The 12,516-nt window shown below is 40.2% G+C and overlaps 1 protein-coding gene across 3 annotated transcripts in view; it reads right to left on the bottom strand.

Moving 5' to 3' along the window:
* Window positions 1-969: 969 nt before the first annotated feature.
* The window catches only part of TMEM181 (transmembrane protein 181), a 67,908-nt gene continuing 56,361 nt past the window's right edge, over window positions 970-12,516 (bottom strand). For all 3 annotated transcript variants that reach the window (XM_025180656.3, XM_075924548.2, XM_075924549.2), the window contains exons 15-17: window positions 9,412-9,501; window positions 8,230-8,296; window positions 970-6,288 (exon numbers count right to left, since the gene is read on the bottom strand). In XM_025180656.3, coding sequence (XP_025036441.1) covers window positions 6,210-6,288; window positions 8,230-8,296; window positions 9,412-9,501 — 236 coding nt within the window. In that variant the 3' untranslated portion in view covers window positions 970-6,209. The remainder of the gene's footprint in view (window positions 6,289-8,229; window positions 8,297-9,411; window positions 9,502-12,516) is intronic.

The raw sequence follows: 12,516 nt of genomic DNA, 5'->3' as shown, positions 1-12,516 counted from the left end.
TGTGTAGATAATCTGACTCAGCTGGAGAGTACACAAAATTGTAAAAGTCTTATTTGAGACTACTTTTAAAATGCTACCATAGTAGTAAAGACTAATGACCAAAGGTTTCCTAAAGATTCACTCATCCTACTTTGCTACATAAAACAGTGGATCAAAAATGCATTCCTTTGGTATGGCAATTCAGTAATTGTGACCCTCTTCTGCACAGTCTGTTAAACAGGAGCGGTCAAAATGATGATCTGAGAGATGAGGCCTAGCAGACATCTAAAACTTGGATTAAATTGAAGTGTTGTTAGTTAACAATAAAATGGAGTCATAAAAGTATTTGGAAAAGTAGGATTTTCAGCTGAAGCAAATTCAGATAACTTGAATTAGTGGTGCTCTGGTTCTCTCTGCAAGTCATTTGAGAGAGGTTTTCAAAAATCTGAAAATAAAAGGGAATGCTCCTTCCCTTTTCTGTTTTTATGGCCTTTGGGGCCTCTACTGTGCAAAGGTAGTTAACAGTGCATTTTTAACAGTACCAGAAGGCACTTCTGCAATGCTATTTATACACTATAGCTTGTGCAATAGTTGGATAGATCTAAAATAAAACACATTGAAATAATTGCCAGTAGGTTCTGGGTTTGACAATAGGATGGACAAGGGCTTGTCAGGCTACTGCTCAGTATGTATCTGTACCTATGCAAAGGACCCCCCCCCCCCCATAACCTGGTTAACTTGTACCTTTGGTTATTCCCCTAACTGCACTAAAACAATAGTCTCCAATCCCAGGTGGCCAGAGTCCCTCCCTCTCTACATTTATATGCTAGCTATTAACAATAGAAGTATTTAAACTTTTCTATGAGGACAGTGTCAGTTCCACTATGTACATACACAAGGCTAATTACCACTTCCTCATTAGAGACAAGTGAAAAAGTGTGCTAGGTTTTCTTCACCTAGTGAAAGGAAAATGAAATCCAAATGCATGTATAAAGAGACAGTATGAAAACTATTTATTAACAATTAGCTGAACAGAAAATTTGACACACATGAAATCTTCCATGTATCTCAGCACCCAACTTTTTGCTGAAGGTAAACAGTTTTGTAGTCTATAACTGAAAGATTTCTAGTGTAAATGGATGATTAACAAGTTTCCCCAAAACACAGAATACTAATTCAGCCCATGCATACCTGCTCAAAGCAGCATCATATTTACAACTTCAGTAACAGAATATTTATCTTACACATTCAATACCATTTTGGTATACAATTTTCCATAGTTTTTTCATTTTACATTATTTACAAGCTTTTTATAAAGTTCAGTTTTATAATAGCATGAGGGTTTCTGTAATGTATGGCAATTACTGCCATATTCAAAACATGGCAAAAAGGGAACAAGCAGGTTTATAGTTCTTATTTACAAGAGCTGCCCTTAGGATCAAAGAAAGATATCAAATCAAGAATCCTTTCAAACAAACTTCTCAAAGTAGTTCATGCTCTGATTGCATTTTCATTCTTAACCAAAGTTAAGAAAGATTTCTCTTCTGGGTTAGGAAGAACCCTTTCTTGGCCTTAGAGTACAGAATATTAATTTCCTAGCATACTTAACTCTGATCATGTCTTAAAGCCAATGCAACAGCAAAAACGTGCATGATAGTTCAGGAGCCACTTTGGGCCAGCAATATTTGGCCACAAGATGGATTTTTGCAAGTAAAACACCCTCATTGTTATAAAGAGGAACATCCCATTTTTGCAATAAACCCACTACGTTATGGCTGTATTTTGTATACATTACTCTTTTTTCTATGTTCCTATTTACACCTTTTGAAGAATGATTAATCTGGAATTATTTTATATGATTGGTTATTAGACAAAGGCCTAAAGTGGGGGTAAAAAAATCCACCCAAGTGTGTTTACTAGTTACAAGAGCCCGATACAAGTGCACTATGACTTAACTGTAGTTCTTTGGGAAGAAAACATACTTCCCTTATTGACATATATGCTGGCCATATGAAAATACATAGCAAGCCAAGTTAATTTCTTAGGTAGGCACCTTTCATTTAATCCATGGGTCATAACAGCAACAGACTGCATAGCAACACAAGAATACAACCCCTCACAAAATATTTACTATCCATCTTGCCATGAGACTTTGTCAGAGTAATCGTAGGTACCAAATTGTATCTTTATGAAATGTTCAATATTGATCACCACAAAGCATGAAATACATAATCTCTTGCTCCAGAGACTATAATCTAGCCAGTTTTACTACTTCTACCTATTTACTAGGCAAGCAGTGAATTTAATGCTGTAATGTTTTAGCCAAACTTGCTAATCTACACTGTACCTTTTTTTAGTACAAAATACAGTATGCATGAGTAGAGAGCCCTGTAAATCTGCAGATATTGCTTTATATCCACATATCTACATCTGAGGATAATATTTTGTGGATTGTAGACATATGCAGATCCAAATTTGATATCTAGAGTCCTGCAGATCTCTACTTTATAGCCATGGATATGTGCATCCATGAATCATTTTAGTGCACTGGATGCAGATAGAAATTTTGTATCTGCACAGGGCTCTGTGCATGAGAAGAGGCAGTTCAATACGAGATTTCTAACAAGATACTGATATTTCTAAACTAAGATAATTAATTTTAAAAACCAAAGTGCACTTTTCCCATCTAACACCTCATTTTAGTCCTCTAAAGAGCAATGTAATAAAAACTAAAGGGACAGGAACATCTTAGGAACATTTCTCAAACTCTAAATATCATGATTTCTTAAAGTTGCATTAAAAAAAAAGCTTTCTTTAATTAATGGAATCCTAAAACATATTTCATACATTCAGATTTAATATTCTATATCACAAGCAACCTGGATTATAGTAAATAGCATTAGTAAAATTCAAATATTCCATGGAGAAATACTTTAGCAAATCAAAAAATGACTTTTATAACCGGAATAAAATAGTGTTAGATTTGAATGCACAAAAGTAAAAATCCACATAAACAAACTGTCTCTCATTCCCCTCTCTCCAGCTCCCATGAAAGTCAATGGATTTTTTGGGTGTACAGGGAGTGACAGTGACTGGATCCTGAGCTTGCCTTTGTACAAAGTCATAGTACAAGCAAGCCCTGAATCATTCTTGCTTTCTTATTTAAGAAAAAGAGAACCCAGTCTTTCCTTTAGATTAAAAATAATATAAATCACAAATTTATATGAAAAAGAGTCTGTTAGCTAAAAGGAGTTAAAGAGGCAACAACTACTGCATTTTACAAAGAACCTTGTGTGAATTTTTCCACATATTGTTACAAGTAACACCTACTATGCCAAGGGAAAATCTCTCTGTGTTCTATTTCTTTACTTTCTGCACATGAAAGTACTTTGGCCTTCTCTTGGCTTTAGTCTACACTAGATATTTACTATATAGTAGGTATAATTTCACAGGACCCCAGAGGTTACTGCAGATGAAGTGGTTTAGGACCACTCTACTGTGACTGCAAGACAAGTCTGAAATGGTTCCCAATGCAATTCAACTTCCTAGTACATTTGTTAAATTTCATAGCCACAAAATGGATTACACAACCATGCTAAACATATTCTGTATTCCACTTGCTTTCAGCAGAACTAAATGCTAGTTTTGTCAATTCAACATGGTCAGTGTAGACACACTGAACTTTTATGCTTAAACCAGCTGATTCCCTAGTATAGATAGGTCTTTGCATATAGATCAAAATCACTGTTTGTTCTCTATATTCTGTCAGTTTCCCCTGATGTTTGTGTGGGTATTTCATACAGCAACAGGGAAGAGAAACATTAAGAAAATGGTGATTATGAAACCTCAGAAAAACCCACAAAAGATTCAGGAATAGATGGCTGTGATGTTATCTGATTAGCTTATGACCATAAAAACCATTGTTGCTACTACTGTTATAAAATTGCCACAAATCTTATGCCAAGTATGATACATGGCCAGAAAGTTTAAGCATCCTGAAGACTAATGGATGCAGAGTCAGCTTGTAGACATGTAAAAAAAAGTATGTAAATAAGGGGTTGCGGCCCCTGCTCACTATGCACATTAACCCCCTTCTCTCTGGAGGTAGGTATCTGTCCGGGGAGAGGGTGCAGGAGCAGACTGCAGGAAGGGTGTCTGGTCAGGGGGGAGAGAGCAGGGGCAGGCTGAGGCTGTGGGGTTTCAGTGGAAGGGATAAGTGACGGGGCTGGGGGTGCAGGGAGGGCACGTGGCTCACAGCTCCTGCTCCCCCAGAGCAACGGGGGGCGGGGGGGTAGAGAGGAGACCTCATGGCTCTCGCCCCCCCGGAGCAATAGGGAGGAGGTAAAGGAGAGGCCATGCAACTCACATCTTCCAGCACCGGAGGGGGGAGGCCTCACAGCTCCTGCCCACCCTGAGAGCGAAAGGAAGTAAGGGGAGGGAGCAGGGCAGATGGGGTGGAGGAATGCAGCGTGACGTGATGACATCACTGTTGTCCCACAGGACTTTTTTTTTTTTTATAGAAAGAGATTAGGGCCATTCAAGTAGATTTGCATTTCAAAGTTCTAGTTTAATTGTGTATGTTTACTTATTTTATATATATTGTTAGATGTTTGTTAGACAAGAACTGTCTATTTACATGGCTATTACTATAGCTGTTGATTAGGACACAAAGGGGAATATTAACATTTAAATTAAATTTGGGTGAAATAATGTCATTGTCTGTATGTCTCTTTAAGAGAACTGTGTTGCTTGCTTCTGGGTAATCAGTAAGACATCACACAGGCTGTTTTGTGCTAGCTTGTTAAATCTAAGTATTAGAACTCACCAGCTTTGGGGAGCAGCTGGCTCATTCTTTGCAGTTCAGCTGAATTCAGTGACAACAGCTGACTCCCCTGGAACTCTATTCACAGTGGCATACCTGAAAATATTAAGCTTTTAAAAAAGTTAATAGAAATCGAGAGTCTCCCTGTAAAAACACCACCTATACTATGGTAGGGGAATTGAAATGCACACATTTAAATATGATGAGCAATATTCCAGTAAATATTTGGAAGTTCTTTAGCACATTGTTATAGCATAGCCTGAAAAGGGACAATCCAAAAGATACTTGTAAATAGCAGGCATTTTAATTATAGCTATTTAGGTGTGTCTGAAGATGAGGAGATTAAGCTATTTACAAAACATGCTGAGGAACACACTTTTGCATATTTATTCAACATATCAAAAGTGATTGTTCTTATATTAACTTATGTTTAACAGCTATGAGGAGACTGCATGAAAAATCCTAACTTAGGAAAAAGAATCTCGCAATTAAAAGAATGTTTTTGTTAAAAAATATTAAGTTGTATATTATACTCTTTGTAGGAAATGTAACAATCTTCTCTCTCCTCCCCAATACACAGGAAAGTAAAGGGTTTCCCACCAAGGTTTACAACGGTTTAAATATTTTAATCTAGATATTTTAACTTAGTCTTATTTTGTTTTTATTAATTATAAGAAAAACCCTTGCAAATTATTTTGCACTATTGATTATATTATTCGGTTTATAAATTTTGGCTTCTACAGAACTTGAATATTTGTACCTCTCTCACATTCATATTTGGCAAACTTCTGTTTTATGAACTCAAGGTGTCTGAGTCAATTACATTATTAACCACTGAACTGTGAATGCTGTCCCCTTTAAGCAGGAGCAATAAAAACCTTGTGGTTTCTCAGAAATCAAAGGAAATACTTGCAATTTTGTACCTTCAACTGAGGTGGATAGGGTGAGGAAGGGAAGTAGTAAGAGAGGCACTTTAACACCAATGTACACAATAGCTAATGCGAACTGTATCAGGAGTGAAGGTGATGTACCATACATAATCCTCTAAAAACTAACAGCAAGGAAGCATTTTAAATCGCCATATACTCCATGATGCTCTTAACTGGAACCAGACTCGGAACACCTCATTGTTAAAACAATCTGTTCAACACAGAAATCTGGTGTATGACATTTTCTAGTGTAAAGACAGGATTTGGTTTTTTAGAAGCCTCCACTACAACCTTTTCAAGCATTTCCATTTTTCCTTCAGTTTTGTTTTAACTATGTAAACAGAAATAAACAGGAAGTCCTTCGTTGGCAGATAAGTGTTCAGTTGAAAGCAGACTCATAAGAAAGCCAAGAAAGAGGTCATCTAGTAAAAAGCTCAAGATCACTTGCATTCTCCTAAGCAAGTCTCCTCCACAGGAACTCAATCACTGTCTGATTCTTCCTTGTACTTGGCTCTAATGGCTTGACCATTCTGAAGTGGCATTTCTTCATAGTCACTCCTGTCAACAAATAGATCTTTGTTAACATCCTGAACACAATGGACAGCTACTTAGTTTTATGCAAATAGGAAAAGGTACTAAGCCAGTTCCACAATAATTTGGGCCATCAATTCACAACTAATGTAAGTATATCATTCACAAGGATACACTACTCCAGAGAATGCATTTCAGTAAAGAGATGTGAGCAATACATAATACTGTTCATGAAATTCTTCCTCAAGGTTCACTTCTATGCCTTGTCTACACTTGCAACAGTATATAGAATATAGGCATTAACCCATGGAGTAACATTTCACAGTCAGAGACAGGCTTTGTCCACACATCACTGAAGTGTTCAGTGCAGGGAGGCAGTGGGACATAGCTGAAAAATAGAAGCATAGATATATGTTTGGGTACATACCGTAAGGGTTCAGGCATGCATTCTACTTCCCTATGCCACATCTCACCATCTACAGTGCTTCTTATACCTATGCTAGCTGAGTGTACAGTGTGTTACTACAGTTACAGTGACAGATACCTTGATACCTATGGAACTGACAATGGCTAATGAGGAAACAAGCTGTGATTGCTGCTACTGATCAAAACTAAACACACACAGAAGCAAAAGACTAAAAAGCTATCACTACAAACTTCACATAACTAATCTATACAAAACACCTTAACACATCCTCCACTCTCTTTAAGCTGCCTATTGTGTGTGGGCCTTTTTCTTTTTCTTTTTTTAAACAAATTCTCAAGGGGAGGAAATATTTTTATTAATGTGTTTGTCCAGCACTAAGCAAAATAGGGCTCTGACTGGGCTGGGCCTCTTAGATGCTATGTAAATATGACTATTACTGTCAAGTTCAGAATCTGAACTCAGGCAATTGCACTGGATTTGATTGTTAATATTTTTAACCAACTTTGGATACCTACAGTAACCAATGTCTTCCCCTACAGCAGTGGCCATTTTAAATATGTACTAACTCTCAACCTACTCCATCCTTCATCCTGCCAACCTGACTCCAGCACTCCTCCTCCACCTGCTTTCTTCTGCCAACGTATTCTCTTCCCAAACCCTGCCATCCACTTTACACTCTCCCACTGCAGCCTGCCATTGTTTTTACCTCTGCCTTTAGGTAGGGAATAGGGATGTAAACAACTAGTTGACTATCTAATATGCACTCCAGATAATCGACACACTAGTCGACTAGTCGCTTCCCCACCCATTGCTGTGTCTATGAGAAAGAGGCAGCAAGGGGGGGGGGGGGAGGAGAAGAGGAGGGAGTGCTTCAAAGAGGCAGCAACGCGTGGAACCCAGGGCCAGACCTTGGTCTCCATGCAACGCTGCCATTTTGAAATGCTACATGCAGCCCAGGATCAGCTGGGAGTCCCCAGATGGCCTGAGCTGTATGTGGTGTTTCAAAGTGGCAGCACCACGTGGAGCCCAGAGTCAGATGGGAGTCCTGGACCGCACAAGGCATTTCAAAGTGGCAGTGTTACGTGGAGCCCAGAGTCAGCTGGGGACACCCCCCTGCCCTCCCTCCCCATCCCCGCCCCCCACTCTAGGCGGCGCTACTATTTTGAAATGTCACAGGGAGCACAGGACCAGCGGGAGACTGCTCTAGTCTCCGTTGGCCCTGTGCTCGGCACAGTGCTTTCACCTTTACAAACTGCATTGACTATTCCATTACCTAATTAATTGAAATTTACCTTTTAGTATCAGTATTATGGCAATTCCTTTTTAAGCCAATAGAAAGAAGACAAGATACTGTGAAGCCTCACTAGTCATTCTGGAATAAACTGACCCAAAAATAGAAGACTGAAGCTATAGTTGTCTTACATTCTGCAGTCAGCATCTTTGGATTTCAATTAAGAACAACCTACCGGGCTCTTAAAATTTTTTATATTAAATACAGCAACCCTGAATGACAAGAGATTTTTCACAATAGTGATACTTACCCATATATCACATCATCATCTGAATCATTCAGCATAGAAAAAGCAGGATTGTCTTTCAACTGTGACTCTGGAAAATATACAATATGGTTTCATTTAGCCAAAAAGTTTTGTCTGACCTCAATTCTGGATAAAAGTCTAATCTAAAAGTTTGAAATGCAAGACTTTGTAGTTTCCAAAGAAGTTGTAACTGAGACCCAACCTGGAGTTTTTTCATGGCAAGGGATACAAAGCTTTGATTTAAATTCTTCAACTCCCTTCTGACAGTATGTCAGTATTCACAACAGCTGAAAATGACACCCTTTTTCAAAAATCTCCAGGAAGCAGCATACTCTATATTGTATTAGCATAATAATTTCTTCCCTGGTACAATGTCACCTGTCCCCATTAGTTATACCTGATATTTTGGAACACACAAGTGAAGAATCTGGTTGAAAAATATAGGCTGATTTGATATGTTTCAGCCCCCTTTCCATATTTTATGACTAAAGTAATGAAATCTAACGATTGTTTGGTAATTAATGCCTATCTAAAGGGTTATAACTTAGGAAAGGTATTTTTCACTTTCACGTAGGGAGGAGGAATGTACTGCTGTAACGGAAGGATGCACTCTCTCTTTCTACTGGCTATCTACAATACTACCTCCCCAAGTTTCCAGAAATAGGCTCGTCAAGTCTTGGGGCTAAGTATATCCCTAGTGTAAACTAACAACTCCGCCAATGTCAGTAAAGTTACAGAATAAAATCTGATGCTTAATGGTTTGCCACAAAATCCAATACTGTCTGCATGCTTTTTAATTCCTCTAACCCAGCTAGAGATTAAATATTTGTTCCCAGCCAGCCAAATGCATCTCCTATAATGGAAGTATGGGATTCCTGAAGCAGCTCCATTCATCTCAGTTCCCAAACCAGTTTAGTGAGAAACTGCTCTGCCTCAATACATAAGGCCCTCCCGGTATAAAAGCTATACAACATTAAGGGGCACATGCAAGAATGTAACATTTTCATGGATTCAATCAACATATGCTTCTATTATTACTGGATATGCGAAGACACTTTAAGCTGCTCATACACACGGAACAAAACCATGTGCTAATGAAACAGCCAACATGTGAAAATCTGATAAACTCTATTGGCATGCCAGGTCACAGCAGCTACCTGACAAATTTTACAGTATGTCACTTACCATACAGTGCGTTCTTTGATGGGGAATACACAAAGGCTAAAGTGTAGAGATAAAAGTTCAATAAACCATAGAATGATAAGAATTCTGCTGGTAATAACAGTCAAGGATATGACACAATTCAGCTCAGTACATATTAACATTGAAATAAACCAAACATTAGGCAAGATTATCCCTGCACTGCAACAATGTGTTTGAGAAAGCTTGATGACTTTTTCTCAGTACTTTCTAAGTATGAAGGGTATTAACTGGGTACTGTTAAAAGTGTTGGGATGCTGATGTTTACTCTGGCATTGTCATAGATTTAAGTTAACTGAGTGGGAGTGAGAAGAGACTGCAATGAGAGAGAACAGTAAGACATGGTGAGGCTGTTGAACTTGTTTATAAGGTACCCCATTAAAGCTCTCTGGTTTAGTTTCCACTAGTTACAGTTAAAGTCAGAAATCATTTTCTAGCTGATATACGGCAGTGCTCTCTAGATTCTGAAGCTGGCTGTGTGACCAGAACTGTACCCTAGTGGTTTGAATTCTGCACTCTAGTGGTTACAAGTTCCAATCCTGCCTCCAAAATAGACACGGGCTGATGACATCTGGAAACTGAAGGTGCACAAACCAAGCACCACACCGGCATGGCACATGAGGACATTGCTTTAAAAGATCCCAATTAATGTCACAGGGGCGCACTGACACCTACAGAGGAGCACCCACAGGGACATCTCTCTCAAAGAGGAGAAGGTTACTCATCCTGTGCAGTAACTGAGGTTTTTCGAGATGGTTGTCTCAGTGGGTACTCCACTTTAGGTGTTTGTGTGCCCCTGTGCCTTGGTAGGTTGTGCATGTAGTGCATCCTGCATGTGCCGTTTGGAGCAACTATCCCACATGCACAGCCAACTGACTCCTTGGCTCCTTCTCTGATACAGAAAATCAAGGTCATTATGAAGCAGAGGGAAGGAGGGTGGGTCGTGGAGCACCCACTGCGACAATCAACTTGAAGAACCTCAGTTACTGCATAAGTGAGTAACCTTCTCTTCTTCAAGGAGTGTTGCTGTGGGTGTTCCACTTTAGGTGACTATGGAGCAGTACTTGTGCTTGGAGAAGGGGGCTTTGGAGTCTATGTCTGAATAGTGGACAGTACAGTATGTCTGAAATGTGCACCAGAGGCTGAGTGTCTAACGCATAGTGCTTGGTGAAGGTGTATAGCAAAGCCCAGGTAGCTGCCCTACAAATGTCAGTTAGGGGGACATTTTTCAGGAAGGCTGTTGATGCAGCCATTGCTCTCATGGAACATGCACACGACTGCTGTAGGTTCTTGGTTAGTGAAACAATAAGATAGATAGATGTGTTTGGAGATCCATTTGGATAACCTTTGCTTAGAGACTGTCTGGCCTTGAGATCTCATTGCAGAAGAGAAGAAAAGTCTTTGAGATTTACAGAATGTTTTAGTTCTGTGTATATAAAAAGCAATTGCTCTGCAGGCATCCAATGTATGCAGAGTGGTCTCTGCTCAGTACTCTCAGTCCCTTTGCTGTTTGCATGAAGTTTTGGAAAGACGACAGGTCATCTGGTGAGGAGGAGGATGTGTGTGCAGGTGCTGGAGACTCAATCATAGGCTCATCCTCCAAGACCTTTGCATCTTTCACTGGGTCAACTACTGATGGGATGGCTGAGGGAACTGGAGAAGCCTGTTATCTATGAGCTGGAGCTGGTTATTGAATGGGTTTGAGGGTGCTGGGCTCTTTAATGTAGCTCAGGAGTCACAGTAAGGCTAGTTAAGTGGTATTGGTATAGATGCAGGCACACCACTGAGGGGATTGCCACTGAGGAGGTTGCTGCATTGGTCTAGGTGATGAGTGGTGTGGAGTATTTAAACCTGAAGAGAGGGAGGAGCTAACCCTGCAAGCATAGTGGAAAGGCTGAACTAGAAGGTAGTTGGGTTGCCGTCAGTACCGGACAGCAGTGTTCCAGGCACTGAGGTGACTGCCAAGTCTTCATTACTGGTGGTGTTGTGGTACGAAGAGGATTGGTACCAACATAAGTACCAGGGGAACAGCTGGTAGATGTGTCTGCACTGACAATGCCAGCTGCTTGCTTTGATGAATAGGTACAGTAGGTGGCAGCATTGAGATGCTCAGAGGAGAGGCAGTGTGAAGTTTTGTCCGTACCTACAGAGCCGATTTAGGCTTAAATTGGAAAGCTGCCGTCCAGCTGACCTGTGCTAAGTCTTTTGCTCCTTGTGTAGTCTCAGTGCCAGATATACCTGGTGCCTCCCAGTCTGATGCTTTAGGTGCCTCCAGTACCAGGGCTGATTTTTTTTTTGCCAGAGGGAGCTTTTTTGAGGGAGAATTACCCCAAGACGAAGAATGGGAACGCTTTCTGGAAATAGCAGCTGAAGCAATCTGTGGAGCTCAACCCTGAGGGAGCTGCCTTTTCTGACACTGCCACTCGAGATGGCGTTACCTAGGCAGCGGCCTATGTTCCAGGTCGAATGACGAGACTTCTCCATGAGCAACAGTTTGAGTTGGAACTCCCTGTCCTTCCTGTCCTTGTGGTGAGTGTTCTGTAGTGCGGGCACTTCTGAGTAATATGTGCCTCACTCAGGGAGCAGACACTCTGGGAGCGTATGTCTGATATGGGAGTGAAAAGTCTGTAAGTCAGACAGATTTGAAGCCTGGGGAGCCAGGCACGTCTAAGAGGGCAGACAAGCCACAAGGTGACAACAATTTTTTTTTAAAGAAAACAACTAACGAAGTAAATAAAAATGAGGAAAATAAAGGATAAGAAGTAAATTAGCTGTTTTTAGAAAGATTGCAAGGGTGACTGCTAAGTTCCGAACCAAGCCAACGGTAGTAGGGAAGGAACTAAGGGGTCAGCTGGCTGCGCATGCGGGATAGCAGCTCCAAACAGCGTGTGCAGGCTGCCCTGCATGTACAACCTACCGAGGGTAATGCTACCATAATTCTCCAATTTGAGGCACAAGGGTACACAAACACCTAGAGTGGAGCACCCAAGGACACTTCTCAAAGAAGAAGAATATTTTATAACGAAGGAGATGGATCTACCTGCTTGATTATCCAATTAGTACTGTGCAAATGCTGCTTCTAAACTGGCA

Source organism: Pelodiscus sinensis, chromosome 3 (genome assembly GCF_052426305.1).
Source record: "Pelodiscus sinensis isolate ZL-2025 chromosome 3, ASM5242630v1, whole genome shotgun sequence".
In the NCBI taxonomy this organism is placed as follows: domain Eukaryota; kingdom Metazoa; phylum Chordata; order Testudines; family Trionychidae; genus Pelodiscus; species Pelodiscus sinensis.
The sequence above is the reverse complement of the archived record's forward strand: the minus strand, read 5'-3'. Positions and strand labels throughout refer to the sequence as shown.